Source organism: Dipodomys merriami, unplaced genomic scaffold (assembly GCF_024711535.1).
Source record: "Dipodomys merriami isolate MVZ:Mamm:240054 unplaced genomic scaffold, mDipMer1.0.p SCAF_9, whole genome shotgun sequence".
NCBI classification, from domain to species: domain Eukaryota; kingdom Metazoa; phylum Chordata; class Mammalia; order Rodentia; family Heteromyidae; genus Dipodomys; species Dipodomys merriami.
In genome coordinates, this window is record NW_027206512.1 from 62053736 (window position 1) to 62078646 (window position 24911).

The 24911-nt window shown below is 49.4% G+C and overlaps 1 protein-coding gene across 5 annotated transcripts; it reads left to right on the top strand.

The window, feature by feature from the left end:
* The first annotated feature begins 38 nt into the window (after nt 1–38).
* Nucleotides 39–16259, top strand: Znf518b (zinc finger protein 518B). Of its 5 annotated transcripts, XR_011370008.1 has the most exons (4): nt 45–127; nt 2051–2500; nt 9810–14658; nt 15310–16259. XR_011370008.1 is itself a non-coding variant. In XM_070012845.1 (3 exons), the coding sequence occupies exon 3, from the start codon at nt 9993–9995 to the stop codon at nt 13212–13214; it is 3222 nt and encodes a 1073-aa protein (XP_069868946.1). In that variant the 5' UTR covers nt 39–127; nt 2096–2500; nt 9810–9992; the 3' UTR covers nt 13215–16259. The 5 variants fall into 5 exon arrangements, 4 of the variants coding, with proteins under 4 accessions (XP_069868946.1, XP_069868945.1, XP_069868947.1 ...); XM_070012845.1 differs by having other exon boundaries at nt 39–127; nt 2096–2500; nt 9810–16259; XM_070012844.1 differs by having other exon boundaries at nt 9810–16259.
* The last annotated feature ends 8652 nt before the right edge of the window (nt 16260–24911 follow it).

A 24911-nucleotide genomic window follows, 5' to 3' on the forward strand; every position in this document is an offset into this window, starting at 1 on the left:
GGCGCGCGGCGGCCGGCTCCGCCCCGCCCCCTCCGGTAGGGACCTACCGCGAGCTCGGCGCGGGCGGCGGGTGCGGCGGACGCCCCTTGGCGGGACCGGCGGATCGCGGGCTCGCCGGCCCGGCGCGGTGAGTGAGGGCTCGGGCTGGGGAGGGAAAGTGCGGGGGGGGGTCCGGGGTCCCCGCCTCCAGGTCCGCCGGCCCGGGGCGGCCCCGCGGGGCTGGGCGCGGCCGGGGTGGGACGGGGGGGGCGCGGGGCCGCGTGGGTGCGGGGCCGGGCGGGGAGCCTCCCCCCCCCCCCCCCGCCAGCGCCGGGCGGGGTCCCGGGGCGCGGGGCCCGGGCGGGGCCGCGGTGACAGGCCGCGGGGCGCGGCGGAGGGCGGAGGGCGGAGGGCGGGTCGCGGCCCCCGCGCGCGCGCGCAGCCTTTGTGCGGGCGCAGGGCGCGGGGGGCCGGGCGCGGGGGCCGGGGTGCGCGGCCGCCGGCTCGGCCGGTCCCCGCACCCCCACCCCCCGCGTTTCGAACGACGCCCGGCCCCGCGGTCCCCGCCGGCGGCGGCGGGCAGGAAGTGTCGTCAGGAGGCCATTTTTAAAGCCTCCTGCGGGCCCGGGCGGCCGGCGCCGCGGCCGCTTCCCGGCTCCCCGGGGCGGAGGACGCGAGGGGCCCGCGGGGACCGGGCGGGCGGGCGGGCGGGCGGGCGGACGGACGGACGGACGGACGGACGGACGGACGGACGGGCTCCGGGACGCGACGGCCTCCCCGTGCCCCCCCCCCCCCCCCGCCGGCTGCGTCCCGGGCCAACAATAAACTTGCAACCCAGACGGGCATTGTCCTTCCCGGGAGAGCCGGGGCGGGGGTCCGGGCGCCGGCCCACCGCGGGGGGGGGGGCAGAGGCTTCGATTGTTCCCGAGGCCCGTGTCCCCTCCGGAGGGACCGGCCATCCTGCCCTCCCCATCCCGTTGTCTGAGGTCTGGAGGGCGGGGTAAGGCCGGGGGAGGGGAGGGGGAGACACGAAGGAATACACGTTTCTTAACCCAAAAGGGAGGAGGGGGACCGCACCCCCCCACGCCCCCATCTGTCCGCAGAGGCCGAGACTCTTTCATGACAAACCAGGATATTGAACCATTTAGGCCAAGAGCATGTGGCCGCCAGGCAAGTGGCTTTGTCTGGAGTCACACCCGAGGGCAGCCCGTCGGGAGGCCGACAGCGTCGCCCCGTCCAGGTGACCCCTCCCTCCCAGGCACACGCGGGTTCAACACCAGCCTTGGCCTGCCCGCCGCCGCGGGGTGGAGGTGCCACGTGGGTGGCAAGGCCTGGAACTTCTAGTAGAATGCCACATTCAAGCTTTTGAATTGCATCCTGTTCCTCATCGTTAGGACGAGCTTAAAAATTGTTTTTTGGTTTTTTTGTTTTGTGTCTAGGTACATACGTATACCTGTTAATACGCATATTGTCGAGTGTCCAGTTCAAAAATGATCCATCTTTGTTATGCCAATGACACCTTAGCCCTGAAATTTCCAGAGAGCTTTGCTCTGCTTATTGGGTTTTTTTCTGATATATTTTGCTAATGTAATTTTTTTAAATCTAGTAATGCCGTCTTAGAAAAACAAAAAATCCCTCCTGATCATATACCTTGTAAGAGGATCGGAGCCCTGTGTGTGCAAGAGGAAGGACAAAGAAAAGCTTTATTAGTGTCGTTCTAAAGGCCACCATTTCTTCACTCACTGTGCCAAGGACATTGAGTGCCTTTCATGGTCTGTCTGGTGGTCATCATAACCGGGGACTTGGCCATTGCGCATCGCCCTAGTCTTCATTATTCCCAAACTGCCTGTTGTCCTCTTCGTTCAGCGGTTCACACATGCCAGCTCAGCCCACTACAGCGTGTGGGAAAGCAGGTAGAGCTCACCAAACACATCATGGGGTGGCACGGAGAGACCCAGGAATCACTAGGGAAGAATTTTAAACCATTCAGCCTACACCCATCCTATGTAGATGGGAACCATCTGATTCATTGGGTCATTTGTATCCTGAGAATTTTTTTTTAATCATTCAGGAGGACAGCACCTGAGAAACATGTCTCGGACTCACTTTCTTGCAGAAGACGTATGTCCAAGAAAGCACACCTGTGCCGATCCAGGACTTAAACCCCAGTGTCTGGCTTTGGTTGCCGGCCTCTGCATCCTGGGGTTCTGAGCCCAACCATCTACGCTGGGACCTAAGTCCTGAGACTGGCAGGCCCTGAGCGCCAGAGAAGAGAAGGCCTGAAGGAGGAAGACAGAGCCCAGGAGAATTGCCACAGCTGACTCGCATCTACAACCCCAAGGCTCTGAGCAGGAAGAACGTACTGGAGAGAGACCCGAGACTTTGATGAACTGTCCCACAATACACACAACACAGGTTAGACTGGACTGAGGTCCTAGCACTGGCTGCTGCCGCTCTCCAAGTCCCTGTGACTTCAAAAAGCCAAATACTTCCTCCAGACCTATTATCTTAAAAGAAGCAGGTAATTGCCACCAGCTAGGGCAAAGGGGCTCCGGCATGGACAGACAGAGCCTCCTTGAGCACCCTGGTTAGCTGCGGTGGGTGTCTTCCTAGGTCACACTCATTAGGTTTTGGGTGGGGGAATTGAGGCTTGAGTAGCATCATTCCAAAGAAAGCTCTAGGCAACGCCAGTGTCTTGTAAGGTAGACTTCTCTTCAGAGCCTTCTACACTTCTGGACCACGTCCTGACAAGCGAGGGTCAGCTTAGTGCAGCTGCAGCTAAGGACCTGAGGTATGGGAGAGGGTTTTTTGTGGTGGGTTTTGGTCAGGGAGGGAACTAAGTATCTGCCACTTTGGCCCCTGGCTAGCATTCTTACCAACTGAGCCAGGTCTCCAGCACCGCCCTCTCCCTCTCTGTTTCTCCCACAGACTTTTGACAATGTCCCCTTGTCCTTCATTTTCAGCGCCTGAGGGATCTGAAATCACTGGTATGGGGGGGGGGGTGGAAACAATTTTGTAGTATTGCTGGGAACACTCGTGTATTCTAATAAGCTTCTTAACATTGACTTCCACATACAAAACCTGGAAGTTTTTTAACATCTAGGACTCCTAGCACTGGCCTAAGTCTCGTCTTTTGGAGGCTTTCTAAATCCTTGGGAGCGTTGAAAGCCTGTAAAATCCCTTCCTTTGTTTGGGGAAGTAGACTCCACTGATAGGCTTCCCGCCAGTCACAGAACCCTGGGAGGAGGAAGGCTCCAGAGTTCTGAGCCTCAGGGCACCTCCTGCAGGTTTTCCATTTTTCTGTGGATTTTACGTTTCTTCTATCCACGGAGGAGTCCTGGGGGGAGGGAGGTGGGAGTATGCTGGCTTGTTTCTTGACGAACATCTAGTCTTTGCCACACAGTTGCCCATCCATCATTTTTCCTTGTTCACTCTCATGTCAGCGGAGTCAGCCATCGTTCTTACTTTCCTGGTGAGAAAACTCGGGCTCTTTAGGTCAGAAGTCTGAATGGACACCGTCAGCCAGAGCACTAGGTTTTGAATGTTGTTCCAGATTTCCCAAGGTCCTTATTTCCAGTCACTGCCGTGCCTGGCCGCTTGGCTCACTGCCGCCCTCTTTCCCCCAGGCAGTTGCTCCAGTCCCATACTTGGCTTCTGAGAGAAAAGTACATTTCCAAGCCACCTTGGAAACGATTTATTGTTATCAAACTGTCCCTCAATTCGCAGTCAGTCATTTGTGAGTGTAAGGTAGTTTGTTTAGGCATTTCTCTCTGGACAGACTCCTGTTCAAATCCATTTACCCCCATCCTATTCAATTCGGATTTGTGAAACTGCAGAAGCTTTTGCTTGAACTCAGGTCTACGCTCTGTGCCTGAGCCTCTCTGTGCTCAGTGCTAACGCTCTACCACTTGAGTCATAGTGCCGCTTGCCACACATTTTTTTTTTTTGAGTAGTTTATTAGAGATAAAGAGTCTCAAGGACTTTCCTGCCAAGACTGGCTTTGAACCACCATCTTCAGCTCTCAGCCTCCTGAGTAGTTAGGATTACAGGTGTGAACCACTGGCACCAGCAGCAGCTGAGGCTGCCTTCTTAAATACTCTGCTGGGACTTGTGCCCAGGTCTCAGGTCTCACTTTTCTACAGGCTGCTGAGTGGTTCACTGTGGTTGAATTATATTCAGATTTGGATCACTAGGAAAGCCAATGAAGACAAGGCTGTTAAGGCTTAGTAGATGAAACTAATAGTGGATATAATTTTTGAGTAGCTGTGCCATGGCTTAACACCTTCCAGGCCTTATTTTCTCATAATGACCCATTAATAATAGCTTGTTAATAGCTTGATAATAGCTTGTTGTGGCCTTACTACAAAAGACCCGACAAATGAGGGGTGGGGCTGCAAATCTGGGAGCCCTTTTCTTTCTTTAGTGCCAGTCCTGGGTTTTGTACATGGGGCCTGCAATCTGTCCCTTAGCTTTTTTGCTCAAGATTGGTGCTCAGCCACTTGAGCCACACAGCTCCATTTCTAGTCTTTGGCTGGTTAGTTGGAGATAAGAGTCTCATAGACTCTCCTGCCTGAGTTGGTCTGGAACCGCAGTCCTCAGATCTCAGCCTCCCAAGTAGCTAGGATTGCAGGTGGGAGCTGCAGGGGCTGTAGTCACATCCTTGCTCCAGCCATGTGTGTGAGGAGCCACTGTGGAAGGATTTTCAGGTCACTGTATGCCTGCGTACACTGGTACCATCCGTGATCCCATCCCCAGAGGCTTTGGCTGGCCAGTTACATCCGAGTTTGTGCAAAAGCCAGGTGCTTTGGACAACTATTTCTCTTCCCTTTCACGTTGACATCTAGCATGGTGGAGCCATTTCACAGTGTGGCCGAACTTCAGGAGAAGAGGGTGAGGAGAAAGTGACTAGCTGACACTTGAACCTCAACCTCAGTGAGTTCCTCCTCCCCCGCCCCCACCACTTTAGTGGTACTTATCCCCACAATAATTATAAGCAGCTCGGAACCTTTGCCACTCAAGCCAGGTTCTTTTGGCCCCATGGCGAAATCACTTCTAGGCATTACAACCGAATGAATACAGTGGCACAATGAGATCCAGTTTGTGTACTGGAAAGGCAGTTGTCAGACAACTAAGAAGCCTGTGTCTTGCCACCTCTGATTGTTTGAGTGGTTGACATTGTTTTGTCATTAAAAATGGGAAATAAGTTATTTAACAACTTAGGATGTTTCAGTAGCTCATCTGAACTTAGTTTTCACGGTGACCTCTGGGTAAACACTGTCCCTGAGGTCTACGAGGAGGAAGCTAGTCTGTCAGGTTACCCCCCAAGGTGAGGGACTGCTGGGACGAGCTTTAACTATGACAGCACCACTGCTGGACATCCGTCATTTCCCGTATGTAGAAGTCAGGCTTCCTTTTCAAGGAGAGCTCAAGCAGCCCTTTGTGTTTCCATAGCCTTAGGTACCACGGAACTGGCTGCTTCCCACTCCGTTTTCCCCATCCGTCCTCACAGTGTTCAAGGAATGAGGCAAGCACAGAACACCAGTTGCTCATGCCTGGCATAGTAGCAACTTGAGAGACAGATGAGGAAGATCCAGATTTGAAGCCAGACTGGGCAAAAAGTGAGAAAGGATCCTGGATGTGTTTGTCTGCACCCGTCATTCCAGCTAGGAAGAAAGCCTGCCTGGGCCTAGGTGTAAGACCCTGTTTTAAAAATAAGTAAAGCTCAAACGATTGAGATACAGCTCAAATGCTAGAGTGCCTGCCCAGCAAGGCTCTGAGTTCAAACTCCATTGCCCTCCCAAACCAATCAACCAGTGAAGGCAAGTGAGCTCAGAATGTAAAAGAAATCCCAGAGGTCCCTGCAGGTGGGCCTCCCTGGCTCTCCCTTAGAGCAAAGACCACCCAATGGAAGGTCAGGCTTGTGACAGCGTGCTGCCTTGCCGTGGCCACCTCTCCTGGCTTCTGTATCCTTGAAGCCCTCCTAAGTTACCTAGGCACGGTGCACGGCCAGGCTTTTGTACCGGCTCTACATTCAGAAGGTAGGAAGATCCTGGCACTGGTGCCATCCGTGGGCTCTTTCCACATCAAGCACAACCAAGCACAGCTCTGTCTGGCAAACCAGCGTGGGGTATCTTGTGCAGGGAGTAGGGACCTGGCGGCTCTTGGGCTGATAACACCAGGGCTGATTCCTTGCAGAACTCAGATGTAAAAAGTGCCAGGGTCAAAGCTGTCCTCTTTCCATCCTGTGCTTCCCTGTGCTTTTGTCTCACGAGTTTCTTTTCCCCCTACAAAGAGCCATACAGATTGCAGAGATCAAGAGAGCTCACATCTTTTCTGCTGAAGGAAGCGGCCGTGTGGTAGCATTGCATTTGGTTGAGAAGTGGAGAAGGTGGTGTCCGGCAGGGATCACCTGCTCCCTTGTGGCTCCATGTCCCACCTCCCCATGGAACTGTGTCTCATCACAGCCTCCTGTTTTGTGCTGGTACTTGGCTCCTGTGGGCTCCCCATTGAGAATACAGATGGTTTCCAGGTTAAGATGGTTCTTAGACTCTTGTGACTTTATCCTGGTGTAAAAGCAGTAGGCATTCAGTAAAATCTATCCTTGTGGAGTCTTTTTCTCTGATGTTGAATTTTGCTCTTTTCTTAGGTAAAGTACTACAGGGTACATTCAGCCATGAGATCATGAGCACAATCAATGCTGAATTCAATAAATTAGCTGAGATACTCAGCATTTTATAATTAGGCTTCAGATAGACTACATAGGTTCCCCCCCCCCACCACCACCAACTCTAGACTCTCAGAAGGATTCTGAGCCTGTTTGATGATGGCGAGGTGCTCTAGGCTGGTACATTACATGCGTTTTTAACTGGAGGTGGTTTCAGTTAGCAGTGGGTCGTGACCCTGTGCTGAGTTGGGCGCGTGTGTAACTGCTTAGGTGGTTATGCAGAGGCTTCTCCCACAGGACCATGTTCCTCGGCCGTTCTGGCTGAGGACTTGGCAGAGGACTCTCCTCCCGTGTTCTCCACTTCTTGCCAATCATGCCTTCCGTCTACTAAAGTTTTAGAAGCAGTGACACACTTCTGAGTTTCAGAAGGACTGGAGAGAAATTGCAAGGCATTTTTTTCTAGAATTCTGAAGCATCGTGAAGGCTGGGAAGATGACGGATACTGGCAGATGTAGTGCAGGTTCATTGTGAATACTGCCTTGAGGAGTAGCACGAATGTACATTCAGTTATGTTGATAGCATGGTTGTGCTGGGGCGTGTAATGCCTTCTTTGTCCTTCACCTTTATGTGTTCCTTCTCTTTCCATCTTTCCATCTCTCCATCTAAATTAAAGGACTACTATGTACATATTGATGTGTATGCAAATCTTTGGGCTAGAATTGAGAGCCTTGATCAGATTAGAGAAGCAATGTGCAAATTAATCACTGGCCTGTTGAGTGGGTATGATGTAGTCCCTAACTCCACAGTCCAGGTAGAATGAAGTAATAGGGGAGTCCATTTCAATTTCTCTCATGGGTACATAATTGACAGTGAAAACTATGGTAAAATGGTGCCTAATGAGGAAGGAAGCAATTTGGTATTTAGAGCACCTATCGTGATTAGTTGATGGAGTGACTTAAGGACTCAGGTGTCCCAGGGAGCTTTAAGTGATTTCCAGTACTGGTAGGGACAACCCGATGCTTTTACAAACCCAGGGGCTCTTCCTCTTCCTTTACAGCAGGCATGTCTGTTGTAGCAGTGATTCTGAGGCTCATCTAGATTCAGAATCGCTAGACTGATTCCCTGAGTTCAGCCTCCATGTTTTTGGGGCCTGTGGTTTTCTTGGGTCCTGGTTGCTGCTGAGGCCTTGGGCTGGGTAGGAAAGATGATGTGAACGCAGGGAGGCTCGTGGTGACAAAGTCTGTGCCTTGAAGCATCCCCACTGTCAGACTGGGCTTGGAAACCATCTCGCCCAGACCCGAATTCCAGATGAGTGGGCATGCAGATGAATGGCTTGCTTGTGACATCACTTGGTGAAAGGCAGGAGTTTGAGATGTCATTTCTGTCTTCCTTTTCTAAAACTAGCTTACAAATTCAGGAATAAAGTATACCTCTGCCTTTCCTAGTGGCGCCTGGCAGTGTCTACCAGCTGTCTATCAGGAGTGTAGACATAGCGGGTGTAGGCAGACCTGTGCCTTTTGTCCCTCTAGGTGCTATAGAGCAGTGGTCCAAACACAGCCTAGCCCCACCCCTAAATACAAGGCCTGACAGGCTGGAAGTGCGTGTGTGAGAGGAAGTCATACATCTGGGTAGTAGAACAAAAAGCCCTTGGCTTCCTTCATTGTTGCCATTTCGAAGCATCCCTGTGTTCTGTGCTGAATTACAGCCCCTCCCCCATGCAGTGGAGAGTGCCCGGGTCTTTCCTGCGTATCCTGGGTGTGATGGGGCAGGTGTGGTCCCGCAGGCCTGATGCGAGTCGCTCAGTGCAGTCAGGGTCTGATTGCAAGCTGGAATTGCTTTGCAGAGAAGGTAACTAGCTTTCTCCAATGTCGGGTGGAAGAGATTGTCCTCTAGTAGAGGTTCTTTGGTTGCTTTTGAGAATTGCCAGATTTGAATGCAGTAATTGTTTCTTCTGACCCTTCGGGGGGCCTTTCTGCTCCCCTAAGCTGGCCTTTACACTGGCTTTGTGTGGTTCTTAGCCTGACATTCCTGAGACAAAAGGAAGCTTCGGTCCCAACCATTCATGGCCTAACCACTGCTGTTTTGTCCTTTTAGACTCCTGTTCTTTTGTAGAGGCCGGAGGCTGTTGCTAGAGTATAAACCAGGCCATGTTCTGCCAGCGACTGGGTCTCCTGCCCAGCCCTCTGTCTCAGGAGAGGAAAGGCCACATTGCTGTGATACTGCTGATCTTTCCTTGGCCATTCTCCCCTTCCCTTCTGATCATGTTTGCAGCCTCCACTCCAACCCCTTGCTCAGCCCTCATGAGCCAGGGCCGCTGCCCGCAGACCTTGGCCTTCTCTGCTTGAACTCCTTAGGACTCACTTCCTGGACCCGAGAGTCCACATAGATGTGACTCACCTCGCAGAGGCCTTTCCTGGCTGCTCTGTGACTTCCTAACATGCAGCATTTCTTACCCTCCACCTCTGCTTTATGGTGCTTCTCCTCCTCCAATTTACAACTGAATACATAATAATCTTCCTGTCATGGTGTATGCATCCCAAGGGTAGGAACTGGCTCCTTTTGAGCACTATCTTCCAGCGACTGGAAGCGATTGATAGATGCTCAATAGGATCGTGAAGGAATTATTTGTTTTGGGCAATATTTATATCATTGGCTTTAGTTGCCACCTAGGAAAGCAAACTGAACGGGTGAGAGTTGACATCAGAGCTAACCCTAAGTCATGATGGAGATGCAGTATGAACACCTGTGGCAGGGAGCTCTGCTCTACCACTTAGTACCTGGGCATGAGTCAGAATCTGAACTGGCCGTGTCCCGTGTAAGGTTTGTGAGGCTCATAGGAATGCGTACCTGTGACGTTGCTAGGATGTGCTCATGAATACTCAAAACGTAGCTTTTACTGATCAGAGGCTGTTCTGAGTGCCTGCCACTGCTGTCCTCTTTTTTTTGGAGGCGGGGGCGGGGGGGGGGAGTGTCCTTCTATTCAGGGCTGGCCAAAGGAGTGATCTGTAAGGAGCTGCGTTGGCCTGTTTGGTTGTAGTGTGGCTGTAACACGCGTTTAGGATCTGTGTTGGAATCCTCATACCGTGGAGATGTGGGGTGAGTTTAGTAATAGCTTAACCATCCAGTTCTTAAAACTAACCATCTTTCTGGTTCTCCTCTCCTGTAGTATTGCTGGAACAGCAGAGGGCTGGAGGCAGCCTCCTTGGCAGCCAGATACAAAAATGGTGTCTGAGTGTTTACCCAGGAAGTGTCTGCTGCTCCTCCACCTGTCACAAAATACATCCAAGGATACCTCCAGAGAATTGCGTCCTGTGCAATCTTGGTGAGTTCCAGGCAGCTCTTTCTGGAAATGCAGATAAAGAAGATGAAGGACATTGGGGAACAGCTGTACACCACCCCGATGAATGGTGGACCCAGTTCCTTGACCATGTCACCCAAACAACCAAACTCCAACCGAGCAACTCGGCCGGATCGGCAGGAAGCACAGAGCCTTTTGTATCAAGGCTCAGAGGCAGAGGCTGCACTGATGACCATCGCCACGTGTGAGCAGTGCAAAAGCGTTGAGAAAATCCCACTTCAGGATTTGCAGAAGGGCGCTGGGCCAGGCCAAAAGGAAGACAAGTACCTCTGCTTCAAATGCAGCCTGCACGCAGCCCCTCCCCAATTCCATTTCCTCAGCGGCGATCCCAGCGCCGCCCATGTCGGAAATAAAACCGAAACCATCTCCAGCCCGGTCAATAACAAATTCAAGGTCAGGAACTTTAAGCCAGGGAAATTCTACTGTGACAAATGTCGGTTTTCCACGAAGGACCCCCTGCAGTACAAAAAGCACACGCTTCAACACGAAGAGATCAAATTCATTTGTTCGCACTGCAGTTACATTTCCTACACGAAAGGCGAGTTTCAGAGGCATCTGGTGAAGCATACAGGAATATTCCCCTACCGCTGTGAGTATTGCGACTACGGGGCCATTCGAAATGACTACATCGTCAAGCACCGGCGGCGGGTGCACGAGAGAGCCGGCGCCAAGCGGCCCCTCAAGGCTGTGGCCAAGCTGGAGCCCAAGAGAACCAGTGTCGCCAGACAAAACGCCGACTTTCTAAAGGCTCCTGGTCCCAGGACGACATTTCACAGTAAGCTGTCGAGTCAGCTCTCCAAGTTCTCCCTCCACGCAAATAAAGACAAAGCACGCAATATTGTGTTGCTACCAGAGTCAAGGGAGTACCAAAAAGACGTAGTGTGCATCCCGAATAAAATGACCTTCCCCGAGCCCAGTGAGGTGAGTCTGTTGGGGAACAAAAACGTGGAGGTGGAGGTGTTATCTCCCTCCAAAGAGCTCGTGCAGCCTGGGGTGCCCTTGACCGTGGTGGCCCCGGCGGAGCTGGTGGTCCCCACGAACTGCCTGGCCCAGTTGATCGACGTGAAGGTCGTCAACGGCACCCAGCAGCTGGTTCTGAAACTCTTCCCCCTGGAAGAAAACCCGCGCCTCGAAGCCACCAGAGGTGACGGAGCAGACCCCGAGCCCGTGACTACAGACAGGGGCCCAAGCAAGCCAGGACAGCTACTTCCTGCCGAGAGCACCAAGTCCCCGAGGATCGAAGGGAACCCCAAGGAGCTGGGGAGCATGGAGAATCTGCAGTCCTCGGTCCAGAAACACCTTCGGAACGTGAAGTGGCTGAGGTCTTACGATTTCCTCATGCCAAATTCCAGTGTGGACAACCACAGACAACCCTTCCTCAGTTCCAGTTCTAGTAGGGATCTGCAGAAGAAGCTGGCATTGCATCCGTATAGGCCTGCGCTTCCTTCTGCGGCCCTCAAAGGACCTTCTCCGGCCTCTGTAGGAAAAATCAGTGCTGTGTGTGGCCTTGGAGCCCCATCAAACCCTGTTCCGTGTAAATCCTCCCTCTCTTTTGCGGATGGTGGCAGGACTTTACACAGCGACTCACAACAATTGCTGCCCCTTACTGTAGCACCTGCAGCCATTTCCACCGCTGGAGAAAAGAGTTTTGATTCTAGAAGTCGTATGAGTGAATCTAGAAGTCAGATGCTGTCCTCTGGTAGGAAGCCAGGGAATAACCAGATGGAGGGAAGTGACGAGATGTCCGGTGTGCACCAGAGTTCCTCACCATGTAAAAGTGAGTATTTACACATAAACCCAACGGCAGAAGACAAGGTGAGGGCTCAGCAGCCTGGGGATAAGCCTGTGCAACCCAAGGATTCTGAAAGGACTAATAACACTTTCGACGGCCCGGTCATCTCATCAGTCTTTTCTCTGAGTTCTGGATCTGAGAATGTTCCAGATGGCGTTAAGTGGAATAGTGCCACGTCCAAAATAAAGTCAATCGAACTGTTACGCAAAAAGATCGCTCAGCTCATTGAATCTTGTGGCAAGCCTTCGTCGCTGTCGACGAGCAGTGCGCTTCGCCGGTCCACGGGGCAGGCTTCGAGGGGAACTTCCAAAGCCCTCTCCCCGGAAGGTATTGAGGACATTCACGTGTCCCTTGCGGGCTCTGATCCTTCCACGGGTCCTCTCTCCAAACCTCAGGATGAGCCTGCTGGCACCGGACAGCTGCAGCCAGTCTACCCGCAGTGCACCGCAGGCATCGATGGCAACAGCAACAGCAGAGTGACCAGGAAGGCTCATGTCGCCACGCCAGTGCTGATCCCCAAGGGAGCCGTGTTGAGGGTTCTGAACTCCTCCGAGGACGCCCAGATCATAGAAGCCACCTGTGACACCCCTGTCAGCATACCTTGCAGCGAGGCGCAGTTACCGCAGCCGGTTCCGTTCTGCCCTGGGATGCAGATCGACTCCGGCCTGCAGCCTTTAGTGAATGAAAGTGAGCCAAGAAACATGTCCCCAAGTTTGGAGACATGTTTTCGGGCTAAACCAAGAAAAGAGGATGCTGTCTGTAGCCCCACCCCTAAGAAGATCGCCCCTGCCCAGGGACTGCACGGAGGCAGTGAGTGGAGAAAGCAACGGAGACTGCTCTCCAGAAGTCTGACCATCAGCAGGAGCAAGGCCAAGCACGTCAACTCATCCAAGAAGAGAAGCAAGATCCAGGCCGAGCCCAGTCGCTGCCTTAAGGAGCCTTCCATCTTTCAGGTTTCAAGACAGCTCCGACTGGTAGCCGCCAAGCCCGACCAGCTGATTAAGTGTCCCCGGCGCAACCAGCCAGTCATCGTGTTAAATCATCCTGACGTGGATTCCCCAGAAGTGACCAATGTCATGAAGGTGATCAATAAGTACAAGGGCAACGTCCTCAAGGTCGTCCTGTCGGAGAGGACAAGGTGTCAGCTGGGTATCCGCCGCCATGTGCGGCTGACCTGCCAGAACACCGCCGAAGCCAGCCAGATGAGAAGGCAGATGCTGCTGAAAATGAAACTGAAGAAGGTCCACCGGAACAACTACCAGGTGGTAGACTCCTTGCCCGAGGACTCGTCTCAGTGCATATTCAAGTGCTGGTTCTGTGGGCGGCTCTACGAAGACCAGGAAGAGTGGATGAGTCATGGCCAGCGGCACCTGATAGAGGCCACCAGAGACTGGGAAGTCTTGTCTTCTAAGGGAAAATGAACAGATATTGGCCCTGGAAGCAAACTGTCTTCATTTCTCCCGTTAGGGGTCTCTAGATGCAGGCTATAGGAACGGTGATGGTTGTTTCTGATGTCTGCCATCAGAGCACTGAGTTGTTGTGAGAGGCGCTTGCAGCCCCTGAGATTGTACACAAATGGATGCACAGGATTCTGATGGGATGTGAACTTCTCATCAGATTGCCAGTGGGGTCTGAAACCTGTCTGTGTTCAATGTTTATTTTCCTGAGTAGATCCACTTCTATTCAGAGGGTTGAGTTTAGAATGCTTGACACCTGCTCCTTCCACAAATGCTGAATTTCAGCTACCGTGTGGAATCAACATTTACTTTGCTTTTGCTTTAACTCGCCTGAATGTTTGGTACCTGATGGAAATCGGATTTTCTACATGTTACTTGGAAGGTTCTAAACACACGTACACACAAATGGCCTTCCATCCTCTTCCATCTCATTCTCTATTACTTTTAAAGTGTTGGGTGTAGCACCGAGTTGTGCTTTTGTTGGACTCTTTTTGAAGAATGATTCCAAGGGTTTGCCTTGCTAGAAGAAAGAAACCATCTTTAAATGGAAATATCTGGATCTGTGTCAGCTAAGTAGGGAATGTGCCTTTTAGAGAAAAAATCTTGGGCCTCTCCTTTGCCCCTAAATGCTCTAACACCAAGTGGCTGCTTTTAGCTGGCAAGGAGAGTCCCGCCACAGGCAAACCTTGGGAGACTGCCCAGTTGGGCTTTGTAAGGCAGGTTGGCAAGAGGTCTGCTGTGTTTTGATGTCCATGTCTAGCTGGCCCCTGGAATCACAGACCTGCTCCTGGGGTCCCTCCTCTGTTCTGAACATGCCTTCCCTGCCCCCTCCTGAAGCTGTGTGTTCCTCATGAAATAACTACAAATTACCACAAAATGAAGGACCACCACTCCCCTCCCCCCCCATCTGCCCCGTTCTACGCCCACCATCTTTATTGCAGGAACACAATCCCTGGTTTTCATTGCCAATAACAATCTGCTTTAATTTCTATCGGTGGCAATCACACTTCCTCCTGTTGGCCTTTGCTGGAAGGACTTCCTCTCCATCTTTCCCACAAGTGTCAGGGCAGTCACTGTCCCACAAGGCACTGCAGCCACCGTAGTCTCCTAAGCCCATTCTCTGCATGTGCAGGCATGGCTTCTCAGGACGACAGATGTCCTGGCAGATGCAGATCGAGCCTATATTTTACTCCTTGCTTGTCCAGGCTCAGCACTGACGTGCCTGGCTCAGACGGCAGTCACGGGAAGCCTCCCCGCCCCAGGCTGTGACGTCTGAAAATGACGTCGAAGGTGATTTCTGCCGTACTGGACCATCAGGGACCTGATTTGTGAAAATTTCAAAAAAAAGTCTTAAGTTCTCCCAAATGTAGATGTGATCGCACTCATTTGAAGGCTGTTCTCATTACAGGTAATCATTTTTTTGTTATAATTCAATGCACGGATTACGTTGCTTAATAGTTATTGAACTTAAAAATTACATTTTTTTAAACCTCATGTGTACACATATATTTTTTACCATGAAATTGCAAGAGCTAATTTTTCTGATTTCTTGTTTTGTAATGATGTGTGAACTGGGAAAATGTAAAACATTTTTCTATCCTAGAAATCATTTATTTTGGAAGTATTTTTACAGTGGTTTTATCTCATCTTTTGAAAATGAAAGCACAGTAGATGGACCTACATGTATTTATAGATCTATATATAGATCGGTATTGATCAATATGTTGAGCCATATGTAGATCATTACCGATCTATATATGTAGATCTAGATATTGATCTAGATCAATACCAATCTGTATATATTGTTCTATATATTGATCTGTAGTGATGTCGATCTATGTCTATAGAGAGAGAGATAGATCTGTATCTATATCTATATCTATCTATATATATGAGGGACAGGAAAAGAAACCCCTGTGATAAATTGTGGCATTTAGCCATTGTGCGTTTTTCTTTGGTGCTTGGTGGCAAATGATTTTGTGAGTACCGTTTTGCCACATGACGAACAGAGTCCTGAAGTCTGGTCCTCTTGCAGCCATTCTCCTCTCCTGCCCTACAGGAACCTAAGTTGTGGCGAAGAGAAGGAAGGGCTGCGAGTTCGACTTCTATCTATACCTCATTGCTTAGCTTTTTCCCGCATGGCAAGGCTGGAGCCGGCCATGGACCAGGTGAGTGTTGGTGTCAACGCAGCAGTCAGCTGCCTTGTCAAGTATTATCTAAAATCCAACTTGAATGCCTGCGAGGAGCTGGATTTTTGTACGTAGACTACGTCATGAAGTTTAGGGATATTCAGAATGAAACAATTTTTTAAGGAGCTAAAAAGGCTCCTGGGATTCATAAGCGGGGAGAGGCAAAAGCGATTTGTCTTCCCCAGATAACTAGCTGTAGAACATAGCTTGTTGACTGTAGCTGAGCACCATGAAGTAAACCCACAGAGGAAATAGGGCGGAGCTGTGTTGCATATTTGTGTGTTTTTGGTTTTGAAGGCTCTCCAGTCACTACATTTTGTTACTAATACTAATAAAGTTAATTTTTTTAAGTAGATTTTTTTCTTCCGGGGACCAGAAGTGAGATGACCTGGATACATTTATGAGATGGACAGGTAGGCTAATAAAATCTTAAAGCCACTATGTATACTCAGTAGATGACATTTTGTTGAGATTTTTAGTCCCAGTTCAAAATATTTTATGAGCCCCTATCATGGGCCAGTACTGTTTGTTGAACTCACTCCTCACCTGGACACAGTGTATTAGCCCTGCAAGTCTCATCCCTCCTCTAGGATTTTTGTAAGCCATCCCAGAAAATGAAGATGTCACAGTGCTCAGCCTTCAGGATGACTTCGAAACCCACGAATGTCTAGAAGAGCAGAAAACAAAACTTTGTCTCATGTGTCAAGCCTTGTTAGAATTCCTGTGCTCGTAGCAGTTTGTGTGTCTGCGGCTCTGGTTTTGAAACACGAATGTATATAGAGGTTGGCATCAATTTTGTTAAATAAAACAACTATGATTCTTTCTGGCCTCTTCATTTCAAGTGGCAGGCGTGGCTGCTCATTCCACGGCCTGTTTTGGGTAGCAGCGCCATTTCTGAAGCCTGCTGAGCCTCGCTCGCTGTTGGCTAATGGTGACGTGAGGGCCGTCTGTCTCGTGGGCTTTGACTTCAGTTTGTGAGACGTGCTGGTTTGGGCGGCACAGGCCGTGTGCTGCCGTGCCCAGGGGCTTCGGGCAGGAGGGGAGGCTTCCCAGCAGCCCAAGGCCCTGGACCCAGCGTGGCTGTCCTAGTGTTCACTGCTCTTGGTCCAAATACAAAAGGCTTCTGGCCCCCAGTGCCACGTAAGTGGGGAAGAAGGAGCTTGAAGCCATCTGAGGAATGGCCTCTCGTAGTGGGAAGCCAAGGAGTGAATTGGCCTCGAGATGAACCTTGGCAGAGCCTGAGGCAAAGAGCTGGCTTGCTTGGTCAAGTTCAGCCATTTGGCCATTTCGTTTACCACCCGAGTTGAGAGTTGAGTTTACCACCACTCCTCAGTGGGAGCAGTGTAAAGCTGTCCCAGCGGTGGAGAGGAGTAAGGCAGTGGAGCCTGCCTTCTTCCTGTGGGGCGAGGAACAGGCTGCAAAGGACTGCAGGGCGTCATGTCGGGCACAGGTGCTCACGGGCCCATGCTGTGTATCAGGGAAAGGCTCAGGAAGGATCCGTGGCACCTGACGGGCCATGTTTCTTGGGGACTGGTGAAGGAACACGGCAGGCGTTTACTTTGCCTTTTGGAGTGTCCTCAGCTGCCCAGCTGCCCAGCTGCCCTCCGTATAAGTTGCCTTCTTTTTTTTGCCAGGCCCTGGGGCTTCAACTCTGGGCCTGGCACTGTCCCTGCGCTTCCCTGCTCAAGGCGAGCACTCTACCACTTGAGCCGCAGCGCCACTTCCAGCTTTCTTGAGTGGTTTGATGGAGGTGAGTCTCTCACAGAGTTTTCCTGCCCAGGTTGGCTCAGAACCGCAATCTAGTCACAGCCTCCTGAATAGCTCGGCTGACAGGCGGGAGCCAGCCACTGGCACCCAGCTTAACTTGCCTTCTTAAAGGTTCCCACATCACAGCTGGAACAGGATGCCTGGCCAGGAATTCAGACTTTGTTCAGAACAGTACTGAGCAGTAGAGATGAAATAGCACCCCCTAGGAAAAAAAAAAAAATCAAGTGGGATTAATATTCCAAGCATTTTAAAGCAGCATAAACTAATGAGAACATACACTTAGAAATCTAAAGACTGGAGAGGGTTGAATTGTCACACTCCTGGTGGCCATGAAAAATGGCATCACCACTTTGGAGAATAGAAAAATGATTTAGAAGTTCAGTGTGTACTTTACATGCTTCAGTTATGTTAAATTTTTGGTCACAGGCAAATAATCCTACTAAAAAAATCTATCATGGATAGATGCCTTACCCTGCTTCAATTTTAAGCTAAAAAGTTAGCTCAAGATTCATCAAATGTCCGGTAATACTTGGTGATTGACTCCCTTACTGACAGAACAGGACAAAGAAGAATTTCCACATCATGAATATTAATGTCCTTGTCTGAGCTTCATGGGGGAAGCTTGAGATGTATGAACATAAAATAAGGAATGCAGGCTTCATTCAACTGTTTAAAGAATGCCGGCTTTAGCTGGGCTCTGGTGGTTCATGTTGATAATCCTTGTTACACAGGAGGTTGAGATCTGAGGATCATGGTTCAAAGCCAGCCCTGGCAGGAAACTCTGAGAGACTCAACTACAATTAACTACCAGAAAACCAGAAGTGGTGCTGTGGCTCAAAGTAGTAGCGCTCTAGCCTTGAGTGAAAGAGCTCAGGGACAGTGCCCAGGCCTTGAGTTCAAGCCTCACGACAAAAAAAATGCCAGTTCTTGTAGCTGCACCATTTGTACCATCATGGAGACAGCAGAATAAGGGAGGACTTTGCACAACTGGAACCCCCACCCCCACATTTCCACGTGCAGTCCCACAACCTCCCCAAGGGCTAGCGCAGCACCCCTACCTATGTGCTCAGAAGAACACGTTGACAAGCACTGACAACTCTCACCCCCCCCCCCCCCCCCAGGCTCGTGGCTATCATCCATGAGGAAAGAGGCTTGCTGGTCTGGCCTTTGTGAAGTACTAACAATGTTAGGAATCTGTAGCAAATGGAAGAAATGGCCATTTCAACATACTAGCAGTACCAAACTTGGGAGTCTATTTGTGTTTCTGTTGTGAAGTCCTTTATTTTTAGTTCTTGATACCTTTGCAAGTATTCATTGGACATTTGAAGGTTCAATTTTCTTTTTTTATTTTTGCCATTCCTGGGGCTTGAACTCAGCACCTAGGCACTGTTGCTGGGCTTCTTTTGCTCAAGGTTAGCGTTGAGCCACAATGCCCTCCGTTTTTTTTGTTTATGTAAGGAATCGAACCCAGGGCTTCATGCATGCTAGAGAAGAACTCTACCACATTCCCAAGCTCAGACATTTGAATTTACTATGAATGACCTGCTGATAACTTTTATCCATTTCATTATTATTTTCAATTTTAGACTCAAAAGTCTAAAGAGAAAAACCTGATTTTAGAAATCCTTCCCTACCTTGAGATCAAAAGATAGTCTTTTCAGTGAAATTTGCTGTCAGCTAACTTTATAAAAAAGGTGATCATACTACATTTCACGTTAAAAAATAATCAACGTACCTTACAGGTTCCCAGTTATATGCCCTGGAGCCATCTTTTCCCCAGGGATCAGGGTCTAGATTTTTTTCTGTATGACAAAGAATTCAGATCAGATCAGACTAGAGTTCTCACAAAAGCCAGTTCCAAGTGGAGTTCCCTCTCCTACCTAACATCCACTGTGGGAGTCCAGGCTTCTGCACACAGCACCGCCTCCATCCCCATCCAGGCCTGCTGCCTGTTGCTGGGAAGCTGGCTGGTGGCTGAGGCTGTAATCATTCTCCATCAGAGCTGGTGGGGGTAACTCCATGGACTATGGACCCACAGAGGGAGACTGGCTATTGCAGATAGCATGAATCTGTAGTAGTGATCTTGGCTATCCCTAGGCTCTTTTTTTTGTGTGAACATTTTAAAGTCAGTGTTCAAGCCCCTGTTGAAATTTTGATTGGAAGAACTTTGAAATCTTAGGTGCAGCCGAGAGGACTTGGCATTATAATGGGAACATGTTATTCCCATTGACTGCACTAGTAGCTGTCAGAGTAGAGACATTTGGTAATCCATTCTTGTTATTTGGAGAGAAATATTTATAATCACCATAATAAAAAAAAACCTGTAAGTTACATAATAAAAGCCAAGAGGAGGCAAACACTTGTGACTTTCCCATAACAGGGTTCAGCAAAGTGGCCTAGTGCAATTCAGTATTTGTTTTAAATCTTTTAAAACTCAACCCATCACTTTTTCAGCAGCTTAAGTTTCCATTCAGATTAATGAAATGTAAAATGGGTCTCTTGTATTTTCTTTGCAGACGAGCAGACAGAAGAGTCACACCATAGCTAAAAGCATATTTGCCATAGATTTTTGTAATGTACTCATCTTAAGTCTCTTCCATTTGTAAATTGCTTGGATTTTTTTGCAGCTATATTGAATGTTTAACTTGCTTATTCATCTTCTAAAATCCTTATGTAGTATTACCTGTGATAAACTGCTCTGAATGATCTGTGTGTATATATTACTGAGCTTGTGGATCTAATCTGTTTTATATTAAGCGATTCTGGTCTACAGTCCTCAGGTGCTGTTCTGAGGCAGTTTCATGATCAAGATTATACTCCTAGAATGAAGTGGTCAACTTCCCTAGTTCTCCATTTCGTGTTGCTTGAAGAGATTCACCATGTCTCTCTAGGGAAGCATCTCTGTCCTGTGTCTTCAACAGAGGACAGTGGACAGCACGGATGTTGAGTTGGAAAATCCCAAATGTTGATTTGCCTTCTATCATAATGATACACTGTTTCATGTTTTCTTAATTTTGCCACTCTATTCTGTTAAACGTCCCTAGAAAAAAGTCAACAATAATCATGTCTGATTGCACCTTTCCTGCGCAAATCCATGCCATTCCAATACAGTACTTGGGGTACTATATTAGAGACATTTTTATTGTTTATAAGATAGTCGGTCCGTGGTAGTCTCATAATTGGGGGAGCTGTAAAGCCAAGGCTGGGGCGCTAGAAGATTCAGCATCTATGGCCGGCCCAGTCCCTGAATTTCAGCACCCAGTGTCCTCTCAGGATGGAAGCGCAGCTGGCTCTTCAGCCTCTTACAAGGACATGGATTCTATCGAGTAGGGCGTTACCCTTCCAATCTAGTCATCTTCCAGGCCCCACGGATTAGTACCCTGCAGCCGAGTTAGATTTCAAGATATAAAATCTGGCACAGGTAGCCAGACTGAAGCCACATCTGAGTTCAGAAACTGCATCCCCTGTCCATTAAATGAGTCAAGAGAAGTGGCAAAGTTCACTGTTTCAGTATGTATCTACTCATCCTAATGTTCTAAAAAACAATGTTTCATCTGGCTGCGAACAAAGCCAACTGAGCTTACAAAAGCATTATTGTCCTTACATTACTCATGCTTGAAATTCACCCAGTGCGTAGAGATAAAACACAGGGGTAGAAGGCAGGCAGAACTGGCCATGGAATGGACCTTTGCCAGGTGTTAGAGATCGTGGCTGCTGCTCCTGATCAAGCCTCCAAGTCTTCAGATGTTTTCCAGGGCACAGGACGTGTGTTCTGTCCAGCTCGAGTGCCCAGCGCTGCCAGAACTCAGCCCACAAGCAACACTGGAACTCATCCACGCTCAGCAGAACTGAAGATGTGCAGTACTCACATTTAGGGTTCGGGTGGGGGGAAGCCAGTTATACAAAGAACCGTCTAGTGTTGGCACATAGAATATTCCAGTAGCAACAACACACCTATGAGCTGACATACAGCAAGATAGGTGCAGGCTGTGTTGTCAGCTGTAGCTCAGCATCTCTGCTGACCTCCCCTTCCCTCCCCACCCCGCCCCCGGGGCTACCCACTTCAGATGGCAGAACATCAAATAGAGAAGGATGGGCTGGAAGAGAGACACTGGCTCCTGTTTGCCCCGGACAGATGACACGTTCCAAGTCCCCAATGGTCCACTGGCTGGAACGAATGCAACAGCTTCTCCTAACTTCAAATACAAGTATAAGGAATCACAGGAGGTACTTAATGAACAGCAGCTTGCCACACTCAACTGTATACAGTTAAGAGCCAGCAACTCCAGCCCTCAGTGCCTGGATGTATGAAGTGTCAGCCTCAACTTCATATCTGCAACATACTTAGATTTTTGCAAGACGATGAAGCCAAGCACTCAACCTGGTGCGTTAAATAGTTACATTCAATAAATACTAACTAAGCTATTATCTTTTTGAGAGCTCACACCTATGATTTTGACATCACACTGAATATCATGTGCCCGCAGGTTGTCTAGAATTGTCCGTCGTGTGGCTCTTTGGCCAGCAGCATTAGCATCATCTGATGTCCTGTGAAGGGTGCGGGCAAGCCTGGCCCCAGCACCCAGTCACCTGAACCCCACTCTGCAGACCTCTGGGTTCATTCGTACCGGCGAGAACTTGAGCCACACTGACTGACCCCAGAACACGGCTTTCCCTCTCCTTTCATGCAGCAAATTCTTTCCATTTTTTCTCAAAAACACCTCCTCTGAACAAGTCACCTGCCCAACTCCATTCTCAAATGTTACTGTGGTGTTATTATTGCTCTTGGAAAATGAAGACAGGAAGAAGTGTCCACAGTTCAGAAGAGAAGAGGCATAGGTATTTTTAAAAGCAGTATATGAGCCTGATGCTGGTACCTCACACCGGTAATCCTAGCTACTCAGGAGGCTGAGATCTGAGGATTGTGATTCAAAGCCAACCTGAGCAGGAAAGCCCATGAGCCTCTTATCTCCAATTACCCACCAGAAAACCACAAGTGGCACTGTGGCTCAAGTGGTAGAGTGCTTGCCTTGAGCTGAAGGCCTGAGGGACAGCACCCAGGCCCAGAGTTAAAGCCTCATGACCAACCCTCCCCCCCCCCCCAAATCAAACAGTATATGAGAGCCATGGGTAATAGTTAATGGTAATATGAACCCGCAGTATACAGTAGGGAGGGACAATCAGAAAAGACAGCAAGAAATCTAAGGAGAGTGTCACACTGATAAACTGGACTCCACATTAGAGAGAAAATCAGGATTGAAAAGAAATGATCCAAGATGCCCCTGTGGCGGGTCTTGATTAAAAGTTTGTTCAGCACAAAGCTAACTGCCGAGCACCCGCTCACGGTGGTTCTTTCCATTGCCATTTGCCTGGGTAGCTGAGGTAGAGTGCAAAGCTACTCTGGGGCTCGTCCATAGAACAACAAGCAGAGCTGGAGAAGGGCCTGCCTTGTAGACACGGATGACTGAGAATCTTAGTATGTCTGAAGACACCAGGGCTGGGCTGCTATTCCAAGGGCCACACGGAGGATCTTAGTACTCTTGTAAAACAACAACAACAGGTGCTGTTGGGGAAATTCCTTTGAAGCTCACTCTTTAGGCAGCCTTCCTTGGTTCTATGAATTAACATCAAGTCTCTGTACCCTGAACTCTGAAGCCAATACACCAGCCATGATTTCCTCGATTTGGCCTCAAACCAGAGTGGACAGTAATCAGACTGCAGAGCAGTCCACTGTACCAAGTCCAACCACACAGACAGGGCGGGGCCGTCTGCACCCCTCCTCCTGGGGAGCTCTCCAGCACCCAGCCTCAGGCCTGAGGATCTGGTTTCCAGCGGCGGCGGTGGCTCTTAACAAGGTCATTTGAAACCTGGATCTCATCACTTACAGGGTTAAATAATAATTTCTAACAAATTCCTGGAAGCAGCCATTGTGTGGGTGGGCCCCCACGGGGTCTCTAAACAGCTCCTATCCTTTTACAAAAGAGTCTGGGCAGGTGTCAGGGCTGCGCAGGTGCCCCTGGAGTCCTCCCGTGATCTTACCTGTTAGAGCTGCTGCTGCTTTTAACTTAGTCTCCAAGTGTTTTGAAGAACCAGGTAATTAATCCCTTTGGGAAACTACCAATTTAATCCGTCCTCTTTAAGAAATCATTGAATAGGTCATTCCATTTCTTCCAGCCTCAGTGTTATACAAATCCTTCTCTTTGTAAAGGATTATGTATTATATGTAGAGGGAGGGGAAAAAAGCCCATTTTCCAGCCTTCATTCACTAAGAAGCCATGAGAAGAAATTATCATTGAATACTTCTCCAGTAAAATGAAGAGTTGTCGTCAATTACATTTGCCATCAGACCATGTGAGGTTGCTCTAAGGCGGGAAGGTATTTGCATGTTCAAATGTAATGGGAACTGTGATTTTCTGGAAGAAAACAAAATAATGAATAGCTTAATCTAATATTTTAATGGAGCAATTATCCTAAGAGCAAAATAAAATCTTAACCTGTAAAGTACAGGGATTAAACTCGATCATTATAATTGTAGCATTTATGATTCTAATGGTGTAGAGGTTGAATGAGATCATTATAATAAGGCTATTATTATAATCATTTTCCTCATCAGAGTTAGTTCAGTGTGTCTAAACCATGGTCTCAAAGGAACTTCCTGCTGTGTTGACTACAGGTGGCCACAGTACCATCAGAGGACATGGATGCTTTCTTGTTCTTCTGGAAGGGGAGAAGTGAGCATGCTCCTTTCTTCCTCTGACCTCACCAGCTACTGAGGTCCACCCCTTTCCCATGGAAGGAAAGAGTAGGTTGGCCCAGTTAGCACATCCAACGACAACTCTAAAGGAAAGCTCACTATGGCATGTCCACTCTGCTGGACATATTGAAGAGGAAGCTATAGAAAGCCATGACGATTTTGAATTCAAAGTGATGGACTGGAGTCTTTGGGCTGCTTTACCCTCTGGCTTCCGATTGGGCTTGGAGATTAGATGATGGCAGAAAAGGCCAGAGCAGATGTTTGCCAGCTTCTACAGAGCCATTTCCTTTTTCACCTAATACCATAGCCAAGAAGAGCACTCGTTTGGTCAAGACATTTACACAAAGAAATTGGGACGCTCCTTAAGAGAAATAGTACAAAGTTGCCAGTTGGCTCTGCAGAGAGCCAAGAGTTCTGCTTTGGCCAGAATTTCCCAGGCGCTGTTTCTCCCGTCACAAAGGGGGCGGGGCGGGGGTGGGGGCATCTCAGCCATCGCGGTTTGCCAGCCAGGAAGCTCTTAGCTCAGATGTAAAGATGGCCTCTCCGACGCCTTCTTGGAACATCATTATGCCTCACCAAGAGTTCCCACTCCTATTTCTGCCCCATCTGGTCCCAGGACAGGAGCCGGTAACTTCCCTCTGGGCTTCCTCTTTTGTCAGGAAGGAAAACTTCCTCCACCAGGGCCAGCCTTGTGGCAGAAAGCAGCCAGCTGCCACCCCTGGCTCTGTTGACTTCGCTTGATGAACAGGCTCAGAAGAGCGAACAAGGGCCCCAGGCCCACACAGCCAAGTGTTCCACTGGAAGAAAACCATTTTAAACCTCTGCCGCTATGACCCAGCAATCCCACTTTTGGGCATTTACCCAAATGATCACAAATAAGACCACACTAAAGCTACCAGCACTGCTATGTTTACTGCAGCATTATTTACTATAGCTAAGATATGGAACCAA